We start from the raw sequence: 26,599 nt of genomic DNA, 5'->3' as shown, positions 1-26,599 counted from the left end.
ATGTTCATTTTAAAGTTGACAGAATTGATGGTGGTGTAAATATAGGAATGCCTTTTGCATGCTTAATATTTGGGAAGAGGGTCTTTTATGCTTATGAAAACTTAAATGTTGTTTAATTTGTGTGCTCTGTGTAAGCTTTGTACTGTCGTCTGTGTAATTTGTTTGTTTCCGGAAGAGCGGTGTTGTCTGCCTTCAGAATGTCCAACTTGAACGCGAAGTTCCGTCGTAGTCACCGAGGTGCTCAGGAAGCTGGCAGGCGAGAGCTCATTTCCAGGTCTTTGCAGAGTGCTGAGCATTGCTTGGAGGACCAAGATTACGGAACTGCATATGCTCACTATCTCCTGGTATTAAATCTAGCTCCTGAGCTAAAAACCAGTGTGAAAGTAAGTGTGTTTTGATTTCCTCTGGAGGCTATGTGATACAGTCTGTGCCTGTGGTTCTTTGTCTGTAGTTGATCTTCCTATTCATTTAAAAAAAAAAAAAAAAAAAGAGAAGAGTTGTAATAGAAATAGCAACCAGTTTAACAAATTATGTGTACCTATAGAAGGAAATTGATATACTTTTCTTTTAGTGCTGTATGCATCAACAAAGGTCAGTAACAATGAGCCCATGTTAATATTCACTTGTACTGTAGTACAGCAGTATACTGATAGGTTCTTAGTATCCGTTGCTGAGTGATGATACTCTTGTGTGGATATTTGAGAGTTTATTTCTCTTACTTCAGGTTCTATTGGGACGATACTGAGTGTGCTGCTGCTGAAGGGAAATTCATGTATTTAAGTGCATGTCTGGCCAGCTGTGATGTTTTTAAGTCTCAATTCCCCACTTCTGGTAATTATTTTGAACTCAGTGCTGTACATTTTGTTATCTAGGAAGCATTTCAGTTTACTCTCTTTAAATGGGCAGAGGAGCTCGATTCTCTTGGACGAATTCAAGATCTCTTTAACTGTTATGAACAAGCACTTGAATTGTATCCAAATGATGAAGTAATATGTAACAGTATGGGAGAACATCTTTTCAGGTTTGTGGCAATCTATGTTCCGTTTTTATAAGGTTTGTTTTTTAGTGTTGTATGTGAAGAAAGAATAGTCAGATGAACATAACACGTAAGCATGCAATTGTTTCTTTTGAGCATAGTTTATGCTTGATTTTTGTTTAATGCGTGCAGTTGAATGTTGTGTGCTTGACAGCTTAAGAAGTTGATTGGTCAATGCTAACATGTATTGATAGTCACAGCAAAAATTAAAATGTGTAAAAGAACTCCTCTACTGAAGTAAAGACTAAAAGTAAAAGCACTGCATTGAAATATTTTTAAATAATTACTAAAAACAAGACCATAATTGTTCAGATGCATCGTTAACTATTGTGGCTAACTTGGGATTTTTCAAGTTTATCTTTGTGTGTTTTTTTTTCCCTCTTTGATCTCTGAACATTACTATTACATACTGTCTTTAGATTCTGGTCCGTCTTGTGGGACAGACCTTACAAAAGAGGAAGCTAGTCACATTTGTTGTGTGGGACTTTTTTTTTTTAAACTAAATTCTGCAATTATTTAATACCCAAAATCAACATTTTACTGCTTTCTTCAAAACCTGCAGCATGTGGTGCTTGCTGTTCTTCTGAGATTTTAAGCTTTTCCAAGACTGCAGTTTAAAAAAGAAATCATCGGTCCTGGATCCAAGGAGTTTTGGTTAGGAGTGCCTTGTGACTATTTTGTATGCCTTCTCAAAGGAACAAGTCATGTTGCATTGCAAGGGAAACGTACGCTTCAATAGATTTTCTAGTTCTTATTTTTCAGTGCTGTCTGCTTTGACTGTGTGCTGTACTTATCATAGGAGTTTGTTTCAGTTCTCAATTTAATTTCAAAACTGTCTCTTAATGGAAGTGCTGGCAACTCAACATTTGATTGTTTTGCAGTATGTTCAAGTTAACTATGGTGAGATGGACTTGGGTTTTTTAACATTCCCTTGCAACTTGAAAATCTGTGAGACTGCATAGGTGCTACCATCATACAGTTACAAGTTCTTGTGAAACCTGTTCTGGTTTGTATAAGGATGCCGTAGCAAACAGAGGCTGGTACATATAGTGGCTTTTTTTTACTACCTTTGCATTTTGAAGTGCTTTGATGTACAGTCCTAAGTAATGTATGTCTATTTTTATAAGCTATTGTCAGTATTTTACAGAGAATCTTTTTAACTCATGTAAAGTATCTCTTTTGTCCAATATAAAACTTTATGGAGTTATAGGAATTTACTGATAATCGGTACCTAAATGTATGCTTTCTGTCTGCTTGTTGTTTTTACTATTAGGATGGGCTTTAGAGATGAAGCAGCTGGGTATTTTCACAAAGCAGTGAAGCTTAACCCAGATTTTGCGGATGCAAAGGAGAATTTCTATCGTGTTGCTAACTGGCTTGTGGAACGTTGGCACTTCATCATGCTCAATGATGCCAAGAGGAATCTTACTTACCTAAAAGCAATAGAGAAAGCTGTCTGCTCAGGGTGCAAGTCTGTCCTTGATATTGGAACAGGAACAGGAATACTGAGGTCTGTCATAACTGTATGTTTAACATTACTTAATTAATAGAAACATTTATTGTCTTCATAGAATGTTAGTGACACCGAGAAAACTATTTTACGTTTGAGCATTGTTGAGGCAAAACTTAAGAAAGGAAACAAAGCTTTCAGAACACAATGAGTCTTGAGGATATTGCCCTGTTGTAGTTGTATATGTGAAGGCAATTTTTGTTTTACTGCAGGTTTTCTTCTTATGCTGAGAACTGCTGTATAAATTGGAAGAATTCATTCTGCTTTTGGAGTTGTAATGTTGTATATTCTGTCCTAAGCTGTTGTGTAGTATTTAGTAGTCACTTCATTTATGTGGAAAAAGTTAGTAAATGAAAATGCTGTACTATGAAGAGTGGATTTAGTATCCTAGAATATTCTACTATCCATACTGATCATAGCATGTCAACAGGATGTCAGTTATTAGCGTGCACACAAGAAAGTTTAGTGAAGATTAGTATATTTAATGAAACATTTTAGCCAGTTTCTTAGCAATAAAAAGCAGATGCGTACACAGAACTTGACAATACTCAGTATCATGCCATTCTTGACTTAAAATGATATAAAGTGAAGGGAGAAAGCTCTGATTCTTGTATTTCAGTATGTTTGCAAAGAAGGCAGGAGCCTCTTCTGTCTTTGCCTGTGAATTGTCGAAAACCATGTATGAACTTGCTCGTGATGTGGTGGCAGCAAATAATATGGACAGAGAAATCAAGCTTCTGCATTTGAAGTCACTCGATATCGAAATTCCGAGGCACATACCGGAAAGGTGGGTTGTTGCATTCTGTTGTGAAAACATTTTACGTGTTCATTTAAATTAACATATGCTGTGACCTACACAGAAAATAACTTTGCCTCTGGTAATTAAGCACAGTTCAGGAGAGAAGGTTTTAGGTTTTTACAGAGCAATGCAGAAATTGTTTTTGAGATGGTATCAAGTTCTTTGGTAAAGCAGTGATGTTACTCATTAAGTGTTTTAGTTCTTGGATGGTACTTTAGTGACATATACAATAATACTGCATCAACAGGAAAGTAGTAGTAAGGATACTACCCTGTGAAAGCACATACTTGGGGCTTATTTTTGCAGCTGGTGGATAGGATGGAGGTGTATATAGCGGGACCTGCAAGGGAAGACTGGATCTGGGAAATATTACTCCCCTGTGACTCTGTGTGAGGTTTTGCAATAGGCAGAGAGGTTAGAAAAGCTAGTAACCACTTATCTGCCTCTTATCAACAAGAGAGGAGAAGCTTCCTCTCCTTCTTATTGCATCAGAAACTGATACAGTTTTCAGAGTGGAGGAGGAAGTGCTGCATGCTGTATGCAGATCCCTCCTGTTTTCTTTGTGCTATGGGATAGATTCAAAGGTCATTGAGAGTAGTGTTAATGCTGGAGTAAAGCTCAGTGGATGAGTGTTGTAACTTTCCTTGTCAGAACAGACTTTTGTGTTGAGCATTACTTTTGATGTACTCGTATGTTCTTTACAAGTATACGTATTTGTTCACTGTAGCAGAGATCTGCGTGCTTTGGAAAACTAAGTAGCTTATATTCTCAGTATCAAGTAATGTCCTTTAAAGCAAAAGAAGAGCTTCTGAGGCAAGTCAGCAGCTGGGGATTCCTTTGGGCAAATTCAAGTTTGTTCCACGATCATAGCTTTCACTATGTGCAATTCAGACTTTTTAAGCTACCTTACTCTTCTCTGCTCTCTATTGCTTTCAGAAAGGGTTCTTCGGGGAAGTTTTTTAGCAGGTAGAAATCTAAGGGGATTTTTTGTTTGATTTGGTATACTCAGAGTGCTGCTTTATCACTTCAGCTCACTGCTACTAGAAAGGGAAATCAAACACATAGGAGGGAAATACTTTATTATGTGTTATTAAAGCTTAATGAAGTATCTGTGCTGATGATGGTACAGACTTGATAATATGGGTAAGCAAATCTCCCATGGTTAAGCATGTCAGTCAAGCTTTGTCCAGTAGTGTCAGCTGAGCTGCACTAATTGACCGTGTGCATGCTCTCAGCATTTGTGCTGAGGTACTGGGTTTTACCTGTCAAGAATAAATTGCTTCTGTTCTGGAGAAGTCTAGTCTTCTGCTTTACACTTCTTGGTTTAAGAAGTTAAAAAGATTTACGATTTCAGGATCCGTTAGTCTACTTAGTCATTTTATTGTGCTTTGATTAAAAAGGATTTCTTAGAAAACCTGTAGCATGGACACTTGCATATCTTTTATCTCTATCACTGGCTGAGTCTCAGGCTGAAACAACTACCTGTTTGGGTTAGAGTCTTTCCACACAGTTTATTTTTAAATGCTGACCAAGAAGCCTTAGGGTAAATTCTTGCTCAATACTTTTTCTCTTATCTGTATCTTGAATGACTTGTTAGAAGAACTTAGTTGCCCATCGGTACTGAAACTTCAGAACATTGGTAAAAGTTGTCCTTTAATCTCCTGTTGGAATAGGCGTTCTTGTTAGTGTTTTTCTTCAGAAGAATGACTTAATATACATGCATTACTTGATTTATTTTTCTTGCTGTCTTTTTTCCCTTATGTAGAGTTTCCTTAGTTGTTACAGAAACTGTTGATGCTGGTTTATTTGGAGAAGGGATTGTGGAGAGCTTGATACATGCTTGGGAACATCTACTTTTACAGCCGAAGGTAGGTGATGTAGGTAAGTGTAAATGTGGTTTCTGTTTGTGTTATTTGTATATAAATGTATATATACACACGAATACATTTGTATGCGCGCACTCAGATATGTGGGAATGAGGAACAACTGTTTTGTGAATGTTTCATACCTTTAAAACGTTTGTCCTAGGGCTTAACTCTAGAAACTTGATTTCATTGAGAAGCAGTGAGGCAGCTGCACGCTTCTAGGAACTGTTGTAAGTAGACAGGTACTTGAAACACATTTCGAAGATGCAGCCTTTTAAGAGGCACACAGAGGTAGATCACTCCTTATCACTATTCACTCATGTATTTCTTTTCCTTGTGAGCAACACCAAAGAAGGCTTTGTATGTGTTGAAGCTTCTTATTTTCTTTGAGTCTGACTGCAGCCTTGTCACTTTATTTTGGGATGTCAACTAGCTAGAGGGAAGCTTAATGAGTTAAGCAGAATGTGCTGGATTATGGTAGAAATAGTCTTCAGTGTAACACTAGATAACACAGTTATGATTCTGTGAATGTTATATACTTTTAATGTTAATACTTTTGTACTTTATTTTTGCTAGTTTGGGAATTTTTTGAAACACTTTAAAATTCACTTGATGTTTGGTTTTCTTTATGTATTTTGCCTTTTAGCTAGTATATTTTTAACAAAGTAATACGATAAAATCTCATATCAGTTTACCTCTCTTAAGCCTTAAGAAATATAAGAACTTCCTTTTTTTTTTCTTCCCTGTTTTCTGCTGTGATTTCAAATGGTAAGGATTAGAAACAAGTTCTAACTGGCAGGGGGTATCTTCTTTTTATTTTTATTTATTTTTTTGTCTAACTGGAACTGATGACCTCTGGTGTCAAGTACAGGAATTACACCTATGGAAAGGTCCTCGGTTGTTTCGTTATACCATAATAGATTACAATTTAAAGCATAAATTGAGAATTACAGAAGAAGCAATAAACTGAAAAAGCATAACTCGTGTGGATGTACTGAAATACACAGTTAAGGAAAGGTTTGATCTGCAGGAATGACCAAGACTTGGAGATTTTTGCTAGTCATTGTGATCTTTGTAATCCTGATTTAAAGTAGGCTTCGTATAATGACAGAGGTATGTCTAATTGCATGTTCTTATTGATGTTACAGCCGAAAAATCAAGACTTTGATGTTAAAGACTATGGGCGAGTTATTCCTTCAAGTGCTACAGTATTTGGAATGGCAGTGGAGTGCAAAGAGATACGTAGGCATCACAGGTGTGTTGATACTGTTACTATTGGACACATGTTACTTGAGAGAAGACTTTGTGACTTATTGGTCAAGCTGTAATTTATTGTTGTCTTTATTTTTTCTGTAATGACTACTGAAGTTTCAGTAAGCAGGTTTCTGTGCCTATCCTTCCCACTACTTGTGTACTTTGTCCTTGTTTTTTAAATCACTTCATTAGAAACTCTTCATTTTCAGTAATGCTGAACTAAGTACTGTTAGTGCGTATTAAAGAAATGTGGAAGAAATTACTTCCCTCTCCAGTGTCTGCATTGAAGATTCTTGGATTAACAGTTGGCCTTTATCCTCATTTTACCTTCTTTATAATCTCCTCCGTACCTCACTGCTAGTTCTACCCCTTTCAGAAGATGCAGATGGGATTTTGTAAAGCCTAAATGTTAATAATCCCACTTCGCATTATCCTTCTCAATGTGTGCTTTACCTAATTTCAAACTAGCATATTCTTGTGTTTTTTTTGTTGATACCAGTTGTGACTGTGTATCAGTTATTTTTGTAGTCACTTTAATTTTAATCTTAATATTCCGAACTAGAGTTATTAAGCTGTTTGTGAAACACTTTACCTGTTCTTAAATTCAAGCTGTCGATATCTTTTTGTATTCTTGTGACATACATCTGTTTCCCTCGATGTTTTCGTGATCCAAATCAGAACTGTTTTTTTTAAAAGTTCTTTCTGATGAAAATGCTTGATTGAATAGCAGTGTCCAAATATCTATTTTTCATGCTTTTCATATTACCCAGCTATTATTTTTAATAAAATACATCTAAGAGTGTATTTAATCTAGCAGCAGACACTGAGCCTTTATCCACTAGGGAATCAGCTTTCTTTCTTAAGTGTTTATAATCTTGCATCTGTGTCCAATGCTGGTTGATATGTATTTCACTGATTAGCAATTCTGTCATTCAGGGATTTCTTCTTTAATTCAAGTTAGACTGTATTTCTTGTGCTGTGTTGTTTGTTTTTTATGTTTTGTTGTGGTTTTTGCTTTTTCCCTGAGAATGTACTGACTTGCTGGATAAATTGCACCCTTTTTCTTGTAATACTATTTCTGGTGCCCTTAAGTCAGCTTGGCACAAAGTTTCCTGCTGGTTTAACTCTTGCTGTATCTTTATTACTTCATGTACTAATGATAATTTTAATATTTCTTTAGTGTTACAGGTGGTCTCTGTCTTGTTTCTTCTTCAGAGTACAGTCTAGGGCCTAACTAGTTTTGTTTGGTTTTTTTCTGCTTAGCTTTCATTTTCCCCTGAAATCATTGCTCCTTATTTAAAACAGTTATTTCAGATCTATGCGAAATACACTTAATTTGGAAGAACAAATGAACTGACAAATTTGTGAGAAGACTGATGTTCTGCTGAAGATACACAAAACATTTCAGATACTTGAGTTCACTCCGTATCATTTCTCAGTTTGAGCTAGCTTACTTTAAAGGGGTCGTATCACATGGCAGTAAAGCAATACTCTTGGAGAACAGGGGGTCTTTTAATCCTTGTACCCTGCATTTGAAACAGCCTGTCATGAAGTGATTATCAAGTTTCATTCTCCTTTCATTCCCTATAGAGTGGGAGCACAAGAAGTCGCTGGTGTACGCTTGTCACAGTCTGTGAAGTTTTTTAGTCCGACGTACGCTTTTGCTGGTTCAGAGGATACTGTTGAACCTTACACCACTGAGAAGCTCAGTCGAATTCCTGGAGGTTACATACCTCTGACAGAACCCTTTCAAATAATGACAGTGGATTTCAACAATCTGCAGGTAAATTTGTTTGTGTATATTTTTGTATAATTTAATTTGTGTATATTTTTTTCCTTTACATCCTTCAAAGCTTATCTATAGATGAAAGGCCCACATATTACTTGTTTAGTAAGTTAATTCCTATAAAGTTATAGGGAGTCCTCAAAGAAGTTGAGGAGGTAAAAGAGTTAATTCCATCCTCCAGCTCCTATGATATTTCAGTTATGCAACTTTCTAAAATACAGTAGGGTTATTTTGTGCAGTTTGTACAGAATGCATTTGTATGCATATACCAAATAGACCTGAACTGTAAGGCAAGAACATCAGCTGGTTACAGCTGAGCACGTGATAAGACTAAAAAGATGGTGCGTCTGATCTCTGGTGAGCAGTTCCTTGTTCATTGACCCATGGTGCAGAGTTAACATTGAAGTGGTGAGTCAGAGCTTAAAATAGATTCTGTTATATAAATGAAATTATTCTTGGCTGCTGCTTGGCCAGGAATTGCAGAGTTCTGAATCAATAGCTTTTTCTAGTTGTTTTGTCTGACATCCTGAGGTTAAAAATGAAAAAAGACAAGGCTCTTTGGAACATCGCTGGGAGCAATTTTTGTGACCTGATGTTGCTTCTGCTGCAAGAATAAGTAAGAAACTGCTGCTCCTGAAAGATGTCTACTCTTAGGGTTCTGGCACTGACAGGCACGTAAAGATCTCCTCCTTTGAAGCTTCCTGTTAAGTGCTCAGGTTAGAAAAGGTAGAGATAATCTTGAGTAGAAGATAAAGGGATGAAACATAGGTAACTAATTTGGAATAATTAGTTGCTAGCTCTGTAACAAAAGTAACAGGAAATTGCATGTCCGTGTCAAAGTGAAGATCCCGAAAGTAATTATAGCGAGACAAAATAATAATAATAAAAATAAAAGGTTAGTGACTTGTGCTGAGTACTTTTACAGTTGTTATTAGCAGCAGCAGTGCAGTTCCCCCTCAGCAAGGTAATGAGATGAGATGTGGCTGTAAGTGCAGGCTGCAGACATTTGTACCTAGCTAGGTATTATGTGCATGTTTGCTGGCAGCTCCTTGGTGTCACAGGGAGTGGAAGTAACTGTTTAACTTTGCAGATGGTAATTACAGCTGATGACTCCTGTCAAGCCCTGAAGGAACTGAGAACTGAGCTTATTGCCAACAAAGCTATTTTCATTTATGTATTTATTTATTTTAAGAACAGTAAGATCTCATTATGAACTTTAATAACATCCTCTAAGTTTGACACGTGCATTGTTCAGCCATCTCTCAGTTGTGAGGTAGATCAGTTTCTGAAAAACACAAGGCAAGAATAAAGTAGGAAAAGAAAAAATGCAGCTTGAGAGAAACTTGTTAGGTTCCTGGCATGGAACTTTCTTCTGCCTTGTGCATCTTGTTAAGGTTGAAATTTAGAGAGAACAAATGCTGACATGAGGTCTTCTGTAAACCAGTGAATTTTTTTGGGCAAGGCTGTTAATAATGATTCCAAGAGAACCTTGGTCCCTTGTGACTGATAACCTCTTACTGGCTTATGCTTGAGCTGTATAAAGACATCAGAGCTGTGCCTTTTGTGTTTGTGCATGTTACTGTAGAAGGTAATTACTGAGGGAAGGCTGTCTGAAAGATGCCTTCATTTCTATTACCTGTTCAAGACTCTTTAGGAGGTACTCAGTAGTAGAATTTTACACTAAATCCATAGCATGGATTGCTACCTCAAAGTTGTTTGATTTGGTGTGTTTGTAATGACTTATTTGATCTTTGGCTGTAGTGAACTCAGTGCTTGAATACAGCATTTCTAGAGCTGAGTGAATTTGAGCACAGGTTTTAAGTGAACCATGCATCCAAATGTTGGCTTGAGTTTGGTTTAAAAGGCTAACTTAACTTCTCATTAGGCACTCTTTGCCAGTCTGTCTTCTTTTTTGCAGCTTCTGTTTTTAAGTACATTCTTTCTTATATGTGGTTGTCCTTCCATTACTGGCTACTGAACACAAGTTGGTTGTGTGTGCTTAACTGAGCCCTCTTCCCACATCGAAGCACCTATGTTAATGAGTGCCAGTGCTGATAGTTGGCATTGTAAGCAGCTTGCTAACTCCAGGTTTCAGTCAGGTGCCTTCATGGATTGGTACAGCAATCTGAGTGACTTGGTAATGGCTACAGTGAAACCGTTTCTGATGTATGGAAAGGAACTTTCTCACGCTTCTTTCTCTTCCCACTCTGGTCAGGAGCTGAAGAGCCTTGCACACAGAAAGTCCTGGAAGCTCAGCCAGCCAGTCACTGAAGGAGGAATACTAGATGCTATTGTGGTGTGGTTTGTACTACAGCTTGATGATGAGCATGCTCTGTCTACGAGTCCCAGTGAAGAAACTTGCTGGGAGCAGGCTGTCTATCCTGTGCAAGGCCTCCCTGGTAAGTTCTGTAGATTTTCTTGTTACAGTGCATAAACTGACTAGCTCAAGAACAAAATGAAGTTAACCCCAAAGACTAAGAAATGGCAATAATTGGATTAGGAGAAGTTCAATGACATGTAGCTGTGAGGTAGTTCCTAATAAATTTTATGGACTGTACTGGAAAGCTGCTGCTGCAGGCCACGTTAGTTGATTTCTGCTGTGAAACAGATAAAGAACCTCCTTGAGGTCTGGAAGGAAAAAATACTTCACAAAGCAGGTTTTTTTTTTTCCTATACTGAATCAGATTCCTTTTTGGAGTACTTCCAAAAGTTGAGGCCACTGACTGTCTCTGTGTAGTCAGGATGTGACATCTGAAAGGAAGGTGAGTTAGTAGTTGCTAGCAGTTGCTGCCACGAAAAAAGAAACTGGAAGCTCTCACCTATCCCCTCATATCTGTTTTGGATTACAACTTTATTGGCCACAGCTGTTCCTCAATGCCACTGTCATTTGCAGCAGCTTTACCTAAGTTCGTCTGTGCTTTGTTCACTTGCCTGTTTAGTTAGACAGTAGGGGAAGCTGTGCCATAGACCATTTCATTTAAAACATAGAGAGGAGACTCTTTTAGTCTACACTGCCACTGAAAGAAGTGTTTGTCCAACTATAGTCTTTTGTTTAGAATTTTTGGTCTGTACTGTGGGTACAGGCCATCTTGGACTGTCTGTTTTGGATAAAAATCCAACCTTTTCTAACCTGTAGCTGTTGTTTTCCATATAAATACAAATTCCACTTTGTCGACGGGAAGTATTAAAATGTAAATATTAAATATGTAACATTAAGCATTTTTTGAAGTATATTTTCATTCATCTCTGCTGTTGACAGGACACTTAAAAGTAGTAGGCATGTATTTTAAGTTAGTTTTGAGGTTAGATGGATTTGTTGTGTGCTCAAGCCTCTTCATCTCGCTCTTTATTCTGGAGTAAGAAACGTGACTGAAGCGAATCTTTCATACACAGTAAAAACAACTAATGAAGCAATGAGTTAGTTTTGACTTTTTTATTCTTGTAGAGCACTGTACCTCTGCTGCAGTTTGCTGTAGTTGATGTGACTTTTTGTGCTGTTGTTTTTATTTATTTTTTCAAGATTATTCAGTGAAGGCTGGAGATACTGTGACGATGGAAGTTTGCTGCCAGGACTGCTACCTGAAGATGCAGAAGATTTCTTTTTTAACTTCAGAGTGTGGAATGGACTGCAGTGACAGAGATGATGACATGCTGGGTTCGGGCAATGAGGCTGAATTATGTAATGCTCTGGCTAGTCTTCAGACAACGAGCCAACAGGATAGCAAAGGTCAAATGTGTGTGTTGGAGTCCACAGAAATAGCCCTGCTGAACAATGCACTGTACCACGAATGCTTCAGAGCCGCCATGAGCAAGGTTTTGTCGTCACTAAATCCAAGTAAGGACTTGGAGTCCATGGATATTGATAGACATGGCAATGGGGTGAGCCTCCAAGAAAACCAGAGCAAGGGCTCTTTAGATGTGGTTCCTGATCCTTTGTACGTACTAGATGTATCTGAAGGCTTCTCCATCCTACCGATCATAGCTGGAAAACTTGGACCGGTTAAAGCTTACAGCTCTATTGAGAAAGAACAGCATCAGGCAGTCCTTAATGTAATTTCAGAAGCTAATAATTTTCCTAAGGAAACCATAGAATTCTGGCTCAGCCACTTAGAAGATGAAAATGTGCTACGGAGACCCAAATCAGATAAATTATGGAGTATTATTGTTTTGGATGTTATAGAGACATCTGGTTTAATCCAGCAGGAGGTGATGGAAAAGGCTGCAATATCCAGGTACAGTACAAATGGACAAAAGGAATTTTGGGGATTCACTGTGATCTGAAAACTTTTGAAAGCATCCTTTCTAGCTACAGAATTAATATCTTGCTTCTATAGAGCGTGAGAAGGTTATTTTCTTAACAGATTTAAATTACACTTTAAGGAGTAAATGTCTTGGATGTCTGATATGTAACTTTAAGAAGCACCAAGATCTCACTCCCGTAGACTGCTTTATTTTCTGTACGCAAGAATATGAATGGGAAATCTTGCTTCTGGGTTTGCTACAATCTCCAAGGATAGCCACTATCTTGCTAATAACTGATGTAGCAAGGTTCAAAAAAGCTCTGTAGTGTATATCAAGCTATTATTGCCATCAACTGATATTGCTCAAAGACAGATACGTAGCCAGGGAAGCACCGGAAGACCTATTAGATATTAGTGCTTAAGTCCTGCTACCTTCATTTTGAAATGTCTTCATTTCTAATACTGACACTTAGTACAGTATTACCTGAGAAATCATTTTTTCTGCTTTATACGGTAGTATGGTGGGATGGATCAAACTCTAACTGAGCACTTGACTTCAGAGGAGGAACCAGAGTGCCTTTATTAATGTTTTAAATGTAGCTGGTTTTTTTTTCCTTACTGTTGAATGATAAGCTTTAGAGGTGAAATCTTTCATTTTACAGATGTTTACTTCAGAGTGGAGGCAAGATATTTCCACAGTACGTGTTGGTATATGGGATGCTTGTAGAATCACAGTCTCTGTTACTGGAGAGTGCCGTTCAAGGAACAGAACCAACTCTTGGGTTTAATATAGCCCCTTTTATCAACCAGTTCAAGGTATGAAGTTGTTGGATGTCTTCCAGGCACAGTTCCAAAGCGTGCAGCTGTCTAATTGTTTAGCTTTGGTATGAAATAGAAGACAGCTGAAGAGCTGTAACTTTGTCATGTTTTGAAATCAAGAGAGATTTCTGTGGTCAAGCAGGGGCCTTGAGATGAAGCAAACAAATAGCTTTGCTGTTTTTTTTCTAGAACTAGAGAGAGAATTTGTCTGAGTTTGAGAGATGTAATGAGAACGTACAGAAGAATGACTGTGCTCCTCAGAGTTCTGTCTCCTTTGTCTCCTTGTATCTCAACAGTGGCATTTCAGAAGGGGTTAATATGGTGCATTTAGCATTTTGCCCATTTCGTACAGACAGACTTCTTAGAAATGTGTGCATTATAGTGGTCATAAACTTTTCACTTATGAGTGGTTATTGATGTCTAAAATGATGGTCTGTGCTCTTAGGTACCTGTCCGTGTTTATTTGGATCTCTCTACGTTACCGTGTCTACCTTTGAGTAACCCAGCAGAACTATTAAGGCTAGATCTCATGAATCCTCTGTTAAACAGTGCTAGCAGAGAGGTGAAGGTGAGTTATGTGTATGTGTATATATAATTAAGTTGCATTTTTAACTGTCATTCTCTAGAACTATTCCATTATTGTTCACCTGGGCTGAAAATTTCAATATAGGATTTACTTTTTTGCAAGTATCTGTTTGAAATGGTGTTTAATTTGAGTGTAAGTGGTCAAACTAATATTTTAAATATTTTTTTAGGTACAGATTTGTAAGTCTGGCCAAGTCACTGCCATTCCCTTCTGGTATCACATACATCTAGATGAAGAGCATAGTTTGAATACATCTGATGAGCTCTCGCACTGGAAACAAGCTGCAGTTGTTCTTGATAAGCCTCTCCCAGTTCAGGTTGGAGATGAACTTGTGCTTGATGTTCAGCACCATAAAAGCAATATTAGCATTACAATTAAACAGTGAAGAACATCCACTGTAAACTGATTTTTGCATTCATTAACTATACGTACACCAATTGTTCATGACATCACTGATGCTAATTTATATTAAAATCTTAATTTTTATCAACTCATCAAAAAGGTTGTTCTACGGTAATTTTAAAAGGCTTTTCCAACCAGCAGGCAGACCAACATGTGCACTGCAATGGTATCATATCAGGCAGTTTTGGGAGGTATTGCTGGGGCTGCATCTAAAAATGAGGGCTAGCTATTGCAGCAACGGTAGCGATGGTACTGATTTCTATTGCTACCCCGTTATCTGTAATGAAAGGAAAAGCATCTGAAATGCCTGTGCCAGAAGCTAACAGCTGGGACTGTATAGTCCTTGTTTCACATACTTTGGTTTTACTTCTCAGTAGTCAAAGCATCCTACTTATGTACGTGGAGATGTTATCCTTGTAAAAGATACTGTTCCAGGTGCAGCATCGCATGGCAGTGTTGCATGCAGTTATAAATAATCATTAGTGTTGTGGACTAAGGCACTATGTAGTACAAAGTGAAGCTAGTAAGCTTTGTAGAGTTTCTTGGAGATTCATATTTCTGGTAATACAGACTTGTTTTCCTTTTAAAGATGATACAAGTTACTACATCAGCCACAAGCATTTGCATACTATTTTTTGTGGTGTTACATTGCAGTATAATGCTGTTTCTTCTCTTAATCTTCTATGCAAATGAAAGACTAAAGAGTAATTTCTCTCAGCACTGATTCTATCCCTGTAGCTACACAGGGAAGAGAGGTACAAGGTATTTCTGTAGCTAAGCTTTAAGCTTCTTTTTCATGTCGGTGCTGTCCATTCCATGTACAGCATGCTTCTGGAATGTGTCCTTAACAGAAGCATGTAAAAGAGGCATTGCTCACTTTTCTGGTCTCATTGCATGCTAATCAGCGTGTACCCTCCCTCAGGTGAACGTTTTAGTCTATCTGGGATCAACTTGAGAGACTGAGTAGTTCTGTTGGAGCTGCAGGTGTCTCAGCCTGCAGCTCATGGATTGCTGCAATAAAGCTCCTTCTAGAAAAAGGGAGGACAGGTCTCCACTTTGTTTTGAAAACAGAAGTGGTGCTTAAGTTTTCTGAAATTAACCTTTGGATATAGGATTGTACCCAGTTACAATGCGTGACAAAATCTAAGCGTAGGACAGGGTTGGTCTTTTCCCCCCATTTTCACCTGTGCACGTGCCAGAGCAAACAGGAAGTCCCCACCCAGTGCAAGCTTTTATGACTTCTTTACTATTTTTAAAGCACGGCTGTTAACTTGAGTCAAGCATAAATGAGTCTGATTCCAGTGAAGAAATAACAAGGAGTTCTACTGGTTATGCACGAGACCCCCTTCTTCACAAAGTGGACAGCTATCATTGTGTCATTTAAACTCTAAATGACAGTAGCAATAAATCAAATGGAAAAAAAAGCCAGACAGTTTAAATAAAATATTTAATTGCTTATTTACAACAAAGGCAATGACTTGGCAAAGTGGGAAGTACGATTTGCACTTTCCCCCTAGATTCAGATAGAGCAAAGACAGTCAACTATAAAATATGCAGCCTAGTGAGTAAGGCGCGATATTTACATCACACTAGTACTGCAAAATAAGCACTTAAATGAATTCCACCGTGACAGACAGAAGTTAAACATTTATCCTGTAAATGCTTACAGTGCTGGGAAAAAAAAAAGTGTTTTCAATTTGTCAGATTGCAAACATGCAAGAGTAGTAAAAACTCAGTAATGAGATTTTTAAAAAAGCAGCTGCTTTTGTCAGTGTTTTGAACTGTTTTGGTACAAATTTACTCTTTCTTGGCCTAAACTATAACGCTCAGAGTTAACTCCAGTATTAGACTAGCTACTTGATTTTACCTTAGCCAAGGTCTCTTCTCTGGGACACACACACACCAATGATTTATTACATTCGAATAGGCTATACTAGAAGCGTAATACAATAATCACAGACACCAAATTTATGAATACAAACTACCACGGACACTTCATTAAAGCAGGATATGTTAACAGCTTAAAAATTTGTGTGTTAAAGAATTTATTGCAGCTAAAACCAAAGAAATCAGTTTTGTTTTCTATGTCATTTTTGACATCTTTTATTCCTCTCTCCTTACTATTGTTCTAGAAGGACCGGGGAAAAAAAGCCATCAAATGTGAAGGTATTAATCCAAAACTTACCTTCCTGGCTGTATATTCTGAAAGAGTAATAAATGATGAGGTACAAGAGTTATGTTGACTACATGGTCTGTGCCTGGAATTTTATGGTGAGACCAATAGGGAATGCTTTTGTTTTGTTTTAAGTAGCCTTCTTGTTTTTTTAACTGGTGCTTTGTCATAATTATCTTCATTCAAGGGCTTTTATTTGACTATGCTGGAAAGGGAAGAAGTTGGCATGTGCACAGTAGTTACTTTTCATCCACACCATCCAAGCCTTGGGTTATGCAGTTAGTATCATTAATAACCACAAGCCAATATAAAGAGTTTTTTTTACTGCCCTTCTTAAATTACATTCTCAACTGCTCTCCTTAAATTATATTCTTAAAATTAACACTTCCCACTGATAGTAGTGTTTACATTTCATGTTTTGAAAAGCACAGTGCTTTTCCACGCGTTTCTTTTGTCTTAGTAGGAAGGAGTATATTTTTACCGTACTTTTCTGTAGCAGATGTATAAAGATTCAGCAGTTCAAGGATGTGATTCTTGAATCTCTGCAGAAAAGTTAACAGTGTGCGTTTTATATTCATAGGGTACTCAGATACTCACATTTGTTATAGACTCAGAATATTAAGGTTTCAGTTACAGCCATATCCTCTTCCTGCCCGCACAGTAGCTACTCCAAGCCATTCAACTTCCAGCACTAATGGTATATGCTAACAGAACGTATGTGGCAAGTATGTAACAGGCTCATTGATGCATTCAAAAAAGGTGAGTCTAACTTTTATCCAAAGCTTTCTCTGATGAATTGTGCATTAGTTCAGGTGAGTCCTCAGTGTCTCGAATAGCAGAACTGTTGTAAATGCCATCAACCGCAGGGACTGTTGTCGGTGTGGTGAGAGGTGTCACAGTGTGTCCAAACCCTTGGTAATGACCCATAGGTGATGATGGCATTGAAGAAGCATCAGAAATCGGGTCTTGGGTAGAAGAGGATAGTAAACTTGTATGCTCGTTTTGTTCATGATCTTCAGCAAAAAACATTTTTCTTGGTTGGCCCAAAACCGTTCTTCCTAGAGTTACGTCAAGCAAAAATAAGATTTTAATGCTTACAGCAATATACGGAGGACTTAAAACAAACAGGTGCTAGCCTAGGAATGTTACAGTTAGATGTCTAGTCTTTGTTTTAGAACAGTTCTGTGTGGGTATTGTTATTTTTGGTTAATGAAAGGATACCTTTCCAGTAAGGAAAAGAAGAGGGCAGAAGTTTCAGGACACCTGATATTTCCCCTGGGATCTATTCTGAAGAAAAACTCAGAACTAGACTGTTAACTCACAGGGTTACTGGGAAGAACACAGAGTGTTTCAGAGGGTAGCTTGCAGCTGCTTCTATGGGATATTCTCACGGTACTCTAGAGACAGCTAACTACAAAATGAAGCTGGAAATATGTAGGCTGTTTTACAGATAATGCAAATATGTCTGTTACTCACCAACATTTCGAACTTGTTCTGATATATCTGCCCTTATGTCAGAAATATCCCACATTGCAAGAAAGGAGTCAAAGCATGACCCTTCTTCAGCTTCTTGAACATAAGGTTTATAGGAAAAACTGTAGTGATGTGCTATAGCAGCTAGGAACATCTCAACACAAATGATGAAATCCTGGAATGAGGAAAGAGGTGTTAGGAATTCATAACTGGAGAAAAAAGAGTTGAGTTTCTTTGTCATTGAATGACTAACAGTAACTGTGCTGAGATGTTGGCATCAACTACTCTTGAACCAGGGATGGGATATTCTTGGCAGATGCGAGAGTGCAATCCATTCCCTGTAGATAACGGAACCAGTTCTTCCTGGACAGTCTTGGTGGAAGTGGAGAGTCACCAAGACCCACCTTGTAATTGAACTCTTTCAAAAACAATTGCAGGCATATTCAACAAAAAATATTTAACTGGGGCACGTTCCTTCCACGTAACACATGGATAGTGAAGCACTGAGCGTAAAACTCCCTTGGGGTGACTGGCTGGGACTTAGTATAACTACTATACATTCAGTACTAATCTGGCCTGTGCAAGGTAAGATGTGATAATTCTTGCTTGAAATAAGTCATCTTACATACAGTGATTTCTCCTTTAAAGTAATTGTCTCTGCTCCTACCTGTAGGCCTGTAGCCACAGCTTCCACACTCTGCCATTCCCAAGTGTGTTTCTCAGAAATAACGCCAACTTTCACCAGCAGTGCAATAAGCACAGCTTGCCTGCAAAAGTTATTCATTATAGTTATAACAGAGGTGCCTACAAACGTCCAAGCAAATCTGGTAATCAAGGCCTACTTTTAAGTATGCTTATATAGTCTGTTCTTGTGTATGTATACAGTAAGAATCGTACAGAAAAACCCTTGCTGTTTGTATATTTAGATCTCCAGCCTGAACAATCCCAGCTTGCTCAGCTGCTGCTCCTAAGATTTGTGTCTCAGACCCCTCAGCAGCTTTGTTGTCCTTCCCTGAACACTGGAGAGGGCCTCAATGTCTTTCTTCTAGTGAGGTGCTCAAAACTGAACACACTGTAATATTTACTCATGGCCCTAAAGGCCTAAGAAGAGTCTGTTGTTCCAGTTCACAGTCAGAACAAGCTGCTTCTCTACCAGTGTGTTACTGCACCACTCTGAGAGCAAGAAGGAACTCATAAACAATTAACTTACCAGAAGGAAACAAAAACTACCATCTTCACACAAAGGAACTTGCCAACAGGTTGGATAGGGTTCAGTTCTTCACGGAGTACTTTATAAAACAGCACCAAGCAATACATAGCAAACTATCAAGGAAATAATAATAATAAAAAAAAGCTTTTAAATATTTGTTTATTTGGCATTTCTTCAGATTTTGTGTCAGTCATTTCTGACACAAAACTTGTCTATTTTTGAAAAGAAGGTGTGCATTTAGGGAATCTGCCCTTACTAGCAGCAGCTTTTTTTTTTAACCTTTCTGAAGTTTTGTTTTGGAATTATCTTGGACAAAGGCTGAGGTCATCTACCTACAAACTACAAAAAAGCACAGGAAGCTGCCGTAAGGTCTTTCCAAAACCACGTGCAGCTCTACAACAAATGCCATAAAAAGCAGATGTTTTTTCAGGCTTCTTTTAAGAATGACTGAAAGGTTGGCTATGAGAAAAGAGTAAATGACTACAGTCTTCATTGCAGGTCTGAGCAATCTAGACTGCAAGCAACCAAGCTAAAATACAGCCAAACTTAAAGTACTTGATCTCCCCTTTTCACTGATAATTCTCCCAGCCTATTACTGCTGGCAGAATTCTTCTCCCCTTTTACTAGACAGAAGCTAGCATGCCTGGGTCAGACCAGTTCAAATAATCAGGGGAAGAGAGGTGGGACACCTTACTGCTTTATGGAAATTAGGAGTTAAAACGCTCTGTACAAACAGTATTGAGCAGATAAAATAGCGACAGAATTACAGTGTGAGATATTCCACCTGTAAGAGCAATCAGGCGTTCACGCAGTCACTCTCAATAACTCACATAAGAAGAATCACATGCTACTAATATGATGACTTAGAAAAGCAGAAAGATACGCTTGTGATACTCACTAGCTGTGACATGTTGTTAAGTATAACCAAGTAAGTCCAAGCGTTGTTGAAGCTGAAGTTCCCCTCATCATACACGCCTACTAGTTCACAAATTCTGAAAGAGTTTTTAGAATCACAGAGTAAGACATGAACAGTATCTTGAGCTCTTAAGCCTTCATCACATTAATCAGCTGTTTGAGCTGTTTCAGTACTCAGTTACAGACAATGAAGGTCTGCACAATCATTTTTCAACCGCGTACGAAGTCGACGTTGTATTTTCTACCGAACAACTTGTGCTTGTGCATGGTAACGCATATAGGTACATTGCGTTTTGCTTTCTGGCATAGAAAGGAGAGTGAAAAATCCAGGGTTAACGTTGCTGAACAGAATTAAAAATTGAACCTCCCATTTTTTAACTGCTTTGCTTTTAGCTGTTAGAACACATGGTGAATACCAGTGTTTACTGGCTATTCTTTGTGAATAGCAGCTCCTTTGCAGACCTCCAATATTAATAGCACTAATCAACAATACAGAGTTTATAGCTTTCAACAGCAACTTGTTTAACTGCCTGCTGCTCCTTTACAACAACAGTTCTATGATATAAAGGCAGTGAGGCTCGTCACATGCAAAGTTTAATTACGTGAAACCTGACTTCAAAAATACATGGCTGCTAAAAGCAGTAAGAAAACAGGAGGGAAAGACAACTCTAAAATTAAGATAACACCACACTAAAATGTCCTTCCCACATTATTTTACATCCTTTTCCTCTTCTTTCAGCTGTAGGCTTTAAGTATTCATTACTTCAATTCCGCAAAAAGACATTTGCTGTAGGGAAGCCATAAAGAAATCAAAGGCCGATGCAAATTGCAAGGACCCATTTAGAATGCAACACAACTACTTTGCTTTCAAACTGCATTGATTATGTCCCAAAGATCAATATATATTATGTATGAGAGTACTTACAAAGCAATAATAGTAGTGAACGGTCTGACAACAGTGTACTGCAGAACACCCAGTTTACACCTAAATAACAGAACTCTGCAAAACAAACACAAAATTAATTGTACAAGAATTTTCAAGACTATTTACTCATGGAAAATTCCTCCTCTCAGCTGTTTCACTAAACTGCATTTTTGTTTCACGGTAACTTCAACTCAGCCTATTTCCAGGACTTGAGGTGTAGAAGTATTTTGTGCATGTATGCCATCAAAGAGAGCTAGACTATATGTTAAATACTTGGTAAGTCACTTCCCACCACAAAGGGTTTCTGGCTGGGCTGAACAGAGAGAATGAAATTCTCCCTGTGTTTGAGTACGTTTAGGAATTGCGTTCATAGTTTGTTTCACATTTTCAACAGCTTTATTAAAATCTTTTGAGAGGAAGAAAAGTGATTCTGCTTATCTGAGTAAGTATGCAGAAATGAGCAGCTCGTGGGCATGTGGCCTTTCTGTTCTCAGCCATGGAAATGTTACATGGTGCCACCGAATCAACACGAGGCTTTTGGCAAACACTCCGTGACAGCAAAGGAAGGAAATTCAAAGAGACCTTTTCCCAACATTTTGCAAAAAGAAGTTCAGCAGCCCCAGAGTCAACACGTTAGTAAACACGTGTGATTTCCAGTGTGTTTTACAGCTCGATGGAGACATGCTCATCACAGCTACATTCAGTAGGTCATCACTGACAAACAAGATGTGTTCAAACCATCAACAGACCACTGCCAAGCAATATACTAAATGCAAAACATCTGTATCTGACTGCACAATTAAAATTTAGTGTCATCGTATACTCACTCTCCCATAGCCCACGATGGACAACAGCACAGGGGAGGCAGGTGTCTCTGCTGATCTTTCGCTTCTATTATTAATACGAGGTTTGGATATCGGTTGGTTAGGTAATTTGAAAGAAAAACCATAAAATTATAGATGACATAAGCTTCATAGCATTCTCGGCATGTATCCACGTATATTGCAATGTTGGGGTATTTCAATGCTATCCACTGCAAGAAGAGAGGTACACAAAAGGTTACAGGCAAGCAAAGCAGAAGTGATTCCAATGACAACACTGGCTGGCTAGTTCAATAAGCAGTATTCATTAGATAGGGAGAACTAATTAAGCAGAACAAAGTATTTGTTTGGTAAGAGCGTGATGCTACAGATAGAAAATAACACTTTCTAAAAATACATGTGGAACTTTAGACAGCATCTCTGCTGCTTCAAATGAAAGCAGGCTTGGAGCACCGTAAAAGAGGAGCTCTGCGGCTCTCACAGCGCAGTTCAGTCTTTTAAATTAAAGGTAACTATGGAGATGGTTCCCTATAAGTGACCTGTTCAAAAGAGACAAGATAGAACGGCTTCCTCAAATTCAGATTTTCACAGTCAGAGGTGTGGGATGGAAATAGACGGATCTTTAAGGTCCCTCACAACCCAAGCTGTTCTATGGGTATGGACTTCAAAACTAACTTTATAGTCTTTTGATACAAAGTTTATTTCATATCGAATGCACAAATGTTTTAGTATGTTTGCAGCCATAACAAAAATGCTGAGTCACAGCTTGAAACAGTGACTAAGCACCTGGTGGGAAGGCAGGGCCAAACCAGGGGAGCTCAGGTGTTTGCAATGTATCTGAGTGAACGGAAGGGGTGGAGCCAGGATCCAACCCTTCCCAGACCTCATTTAAGGGCTGGCAAAGGAATGGAAAGCATCTCCTGTTGCAGACCTCTCTGTACTCAAGGCCTTCTGATGGTATGTAGAGTCTTTCCTTTACTTGTGTGCCCATGGCTGTTGCATTTGAGCAAGTTCTCATTTGCTGCAGCCTGAGAGCTTGTTGCTCTGCTGTCATTGCTGTACTTTCCACTGTGTTACAGCACAATACACGAGAGCAGCTGCTTAGCCTCTATGTGGCAGTTGGTTATCGCTCTGAGTTACTGTTTCTAATAGGAAGCTGCTTTTTGGTTTTTCATGCAACTGTGATTACAGATGAGCTGTTAGAGCTTTCTTTTTTTTTTTTTTTGTGGGTTTTTTGAACATCACAGTACTGTTGCACTATTCAGTGCAACTTGTTTGTTGTTAATGGTTTTGCTTTTGGTTGCTTTTTCATTGGAGTTTTGTTTCCCAAGCAGTATTTTCAGTTTACTATGCTTCCAGAGGCTGTAGCAGTGTGAACTCTGTGCCTTTTAGACCTTTTTGTTAGAACTTCAGGAAGATGCTTGATATGCTCATTTTCAGCCGCTAGAAATGGTGGCTCCTGCCACACATCTGTGGATGATGTGTATCTAGTGAACTGAGGGTGTACTGCTTGAATCAGGTAACTCAGCTTTATGTTTGGGTCTAGAACACTGTACACATAGTTAAGGCTATAATATTCAAGAGCTTGGGGAAAGACTTTAAAACCTGTCAGAAGCACTCTTGAATGCCTGGGTAGAGCTCATCTAATTAGCATGCTTTATTCTTCCAAAAGAAAATGACTGAAATAGCAATTTGAGGTAGCTGATATCCCTCACAGGAGACAGATAATGCTGCTTTCTTTAGGGGGGAAAAAAACAAAACAAAAAAAGCACTAAGTACATCAGGGTGACACTTTGATCTAATCTTGAGACATGAGAGGGGAAAGCAAACTCAAAGGAAAGGTTCCTGGAAACATGTCTTCTATGGGATTAACTGAAGTCTCAGCAATGCTGAGAGGTGACCATATGCAAACGTACACCCTGTATGTACAATCCATGGAATTACTCTGCAGCTTAGCTCAATCTGAAATCATCTAAGCAGAGGGCAACAGATGAGACATGCACAAACAATACCTGGCAAGGCTAATCGTACCTGCCATACAAAAATATTCAGAAGCAGTTTGTTGAGAGGATTTGTTCTTCCTTCTGGGGACAAAGGACGTTAGCACCAAGCATTTTGTGGTCAAGAAGTTTAGTGCTAAGCCTAACGCGGGAAAGGAATCTGAATTTTGAGACTGCATTTGTGTGAGGCTTGTCAACAGGTTTCCATTTCAGCCATTCCTGACGATAGAAGAACCAGAAGCGAGTACTAAACCCCATTTCTACAGCAGTGTAAGAATGCTTAAGGACTGAGAGGGTTAAGGAGCTGCTAAATTGATCTTACAAGATCCTTAAGTAGCATGTAATACAGTTACAACTATGCTTCTGATGTACTTCATGAACAAAGATGAACAGAAGCTTCTGGGACTGCAACTCTACATGCAGCATTGTTTCTGCTGTGACACCATTTTCCCTCACTCCCACAGCAAACAGTTTTATTGAGCTGGTAAAAGTAAGAGGATACTTACGCTGTCTAAACTGTAAATCGGCACCATCCACAGAATCCTGTTAAAATAAGAGAAGAACGTTTCATGTTACTTGAGATGTTCTTTGTCTGAGTTCAATTCAGTATTTGCAGCAGAGGTAAAAGGTGAAACGTTACCTTATTATTGGTTTCTGCAATTCAGGTTGAGTATAATGAACTAAGTGTTGTAGTATTCCCCAGAGGGAGATGGGTATTGTCATCAGGAGAAATATCCCTGCAATAAACCATGCCTTGGTATGGATTCCGACCTTGCAAAGAAAAGAAAGAGCAGAAGATCAAAGTTCTGTTATTAATCCTTTAAAGAGAATTTCTCTGACCGTGAATCAAGTTCTGAAAGGGACATTCAACGTGTGTTCCAACGCTGAGGTTTTTCAGAGCCTCCTTGAGAAATGCATCAAACCCCAAATCTCCCTTGCAATCAGTGCCTCCGGCTTACGGTACACCGCGCTTGTTCTGTCAGCTCGGTGTGTGACCCGCTGCTATTGATGGACGGAAGGAGGGAACGGCCGCCTTCCCACGGCCGACTCTGGACACAGCCCCCCCCTCCCGGGGCCGCTCCCCCGGATCCCCTCACCTCCAGCTTCTGCAGCTCCCACACGCACAGGGGCACGACCACCAGCAGCCCCACGATGTACAGCAGCACCACCAGCGGCCTGATCCATCGCCGCCAGTTCCCGCAGGTGCACGGCATGGTCGCCGCTCTCCGTTCGGGCCCCGCGGTGCCTCAGCGGCTCGGCGCCGGGCCCGCCAGCCCCCGCGGGGCGAGCATCACTAACGCGGCCCGCCAGGCCTCTCCCGCCGCCCCGCCCCGCGGCAGGCGACGCCGCGCCGCCTCCGCAAAGCAACGCGGCCCCGCGGCACATCCGCCCCGCGCCGCTTCCGGCTCCGCCGTCGCCGATTGGCTGCTCGCCCTGCCCGTCGCGGCCGGCCCCGCCCCCTCGCGGGCCTGGCCATTGCCTTAGGGCTGCTGGTGGTTTCTGGCTGAGGCGAGGAGGTTTCTGGCTGAAGAGCAGTAGGTCTCGTGTCTGTGAATGGTGTAGAGGGGATTGAGTTCAGACGTTTGGCAGACACTGGTTTTATTCAGAGCGTGGTGAGACAGTGTCTCAGGCTGCCCAGAGAGGTTGTGGACACTCATGGCCCCGGTGGACTTGGCCCTGGGCAGCCTGAGCTGGTGGGTGGCAACCCTGCCACAGCACGTGTCAGAGCTGGAAGGTCCCTTCCAACTCCAGCGGTTCTGTGATTTTATGCTTGCATTTATTCACAAGGGCTCAAGCCTTACTGTAGGTATACTGCTTATCTCAAGCATGCTCACGTCAATCACTGTAGGTTAGTTCCAACTACACTTAAATTAGAGCAACATCAAACGTTAGACTAGAAAACCTAATAATTACTTTCAACCCTGCTGTCTTTGATTTCTTGTGACATCCCAAGGGACTGGTGTTCTGTGTCCGTGGCTGCTGCATTTGAGCAAGTCCTCACTTGCTGCAGCCCACAACCCACTCTGCTGTCATTGCTGTGCTTTCCATCGCGTTACAGCCTTCAAAATCTAGCATTATGGTGAGGTGATAGTTGCTTCTTGGTTCTGTTTCAGTGACACAGGACGCCAAGCTGTTTGAATTCATATTCGACATGAATTTATATTTTTTTCAAGGACTGTTCATTGAAAAAATCCTGGTTGATGCATAAGAGGTCCCTTTCCCAAGCGTTGTATAGCTTTTCAGTGAACTAGCACCATTATTTGGGAGTAGTGTGCACAAAGCCCCTCTCTTCAGCAAGAGAATGTGTGAAATAGTACCCAAAAACCAAACTGACAGAATTAATCTTCACTAACTAGTAACTTTTCTAGTATTAGAGAAGAGCAACAAAGCTGCTTTCCAGAATTTGTAGTTGATGGCTGCATTAGTACCATTCTCCCCTACTGGAGAGACAGGTTTATTACTACTGATGTCAATCATATTGTACATTCTGCTCTCATGAATTTCAAATTTTTTAGAGGAGTTATGTCAAAAAATAAACTATGATTATTTATCATTATATGGAAGCCTATAAGTAATGTGTGAAATTAAAATAGAAGAGAAAACACATTATTTCATAATTACGGTTGGTAAACTTTGTGGCATGTTTTATTCATGAATTACATGTTTATTTATATGCCACTAGTTTCAAAGTTTCTTCATTTTTCTTTCTTTGTTTTATACAAGTGTATACCGTCAGTGTTAGTCAGGCTGTTTTGGCTATTCAGGATTTCACCATTGGGTGGG

At 39.3% G+C, this 26,599-nt stretch overlaps 2 protein-coding genes across 3 annotated transcripts; one reads left to right on the top strand and one right to left on the bottom strand.

The window, feature by feature from the left end:
• The first annotated feature begins 170 nt into the window (after nucleotides 1-170).
• PRMT9 (protein arginine methyltransferase 9) lies at nucleotides 171-14,418 on the top strand. 2 transcript variants are annotated; one of them, XM_065736377.1, is made up of 12 exons: nucleotides 171-383; nucleotides 873-1,021; nucleotides 2,310-2,546; nucleotides 3,166-3,333; nucleotides 5,111-5,213; nucleotides 6,359-6,465; nucleotides 8,055-8,247; nucleotides 10,466-10,649; nucleotides 11,771-12,482; nucleotides 13,154-13,307; nucleotides 13,756-13,878; nucleotides 14,066-14,418. In XM_065736377.1, the coding sequence occupies exons 1-12, from the start codon at nucleotides 198-200 to the stop codon at nucleotides 14,279-14,281; spliced, it is 2,532 nt and encodes an 843-aa protein (XP_065592449.1). In that variant the 5' UTR covers nucleotides 171-197; the 3' UTR covers nucleotides 14,282-14,418. The 2 variants fall into 2 exon arrangements, with proteins under 2 accessions (XP_065592449.1, XP_065592450.1); XM_065736378.1 differs by lacking the exons at nucleotides 171-383; nucleotides 873-1,021; nucleotides 2,310-2,546; nucleotides 3,166-3,333 and having other exon boundaries at nucleotides 5,160-5,226; nucleotides 14,066-14,406.
• A 2,368-nt stretch (nucleotides 14,419-16,786) lies between these two features.
• Nucleotides 16,787-25,119, bottom strand: TMEM184C (transmembrane protein 184C). The gene is made up of 10 exons (XM_065736385.1): nucleotides 24,913-25,119; nucleotides 24,456-24,586; nucleotides 24,322-24,358; nucleotides 21,822-22,027; nucleotides 20,995-21,069; nucleotides 20,053-20,146; nucleotides 19,155-19,267; nucleotides 18,612-18,711; nucleotides 17,948-18,119; nucleotides 16,787-17,529 (listed from the first exon to the last, which is right to left on the bottom strand). The coding sequence occupies exons 1-10, from the start codon at nucleotides 25,027-25,029 to the stop codon at nucleotides 17,237-17,239; spliced, it is 1,338 nt and encodes a 445-aa protein (XP_065592457.1). The 5' UTR covers nucleotides 25,030-25,119; the 3' UTR covers nucleotides 16,787-17,236.
• Between the last annotated feature and the right edge of the window lie 1,480 nt (nucleotides 25,120-26,599).

This window comes from Cyrtonyx montezumae, unplaced genomic scaffold (genome assembly GCF_038088225.1).
Source record: "Cyrtonyx montezumae isolate F1298 unplaced genomic scaffold, pur_monq_1.0 scaffold_2, whole genome shotgun sequence".
Classification (NCBI taxonomy): Eukaryota; Metazoa; Chordata; class Aves; order Galliformes; family Odontophoridae; genus Cyrtonyx; species Cyrtonyx montezumae.
Note: the sequence above shows the minus strand (reverse complement) of the source record. Positions and strands in the feature narration are given on the sequence as shown.

Excerpts from the sequence above, each read along its gene's own strand:
- PRMT9 (XM_065736377.1), top strand. The coding sequence starts at position 198 with ATGTCCAACTTGAACGCGAAGTTCCGTCGTAGTCACCGAGGTGCTCAG. Across the intron at positions 5,214-6,358 it reads ATCTACTTTTACAGCCGAAG|CCGAAAAATCAAGACTTTGA; the intron begins GTAGGTGATGTA and ends TTGATGTTACAG. Across the intron at positions 6,466-8,054 it reads GAGATACGTAGGCATCACAG|AGTGGGAGCACAAGAAGTCG; the intron begins GTGTGTTGATAC and ends CATTCCCTATAG.
- TMEM184C (XM_065736385.1), bottom strand. The coding sequence starts at position 25,029 with ATGCCGTGCACCTGCGGGAACTGGCGGCGATGGATCAGGCCGCTGGTG. Across the intron at positions 21,070-21,821 it reads CCATCGTGGGCTATGGGAGA|AGTTCTGTTATTTAGGTGTA; the intron begins GTGAGTATACGA and ends TTTGTTTTGCAG. Across the intron at positions 17,530-17,947 it reads AGAACAAGTTCGAAATGTTG|GAAGAACGGTTTTGGGCCAA; the intron begins GTGAGTAACAGA and ends ACGTAACTCTAG.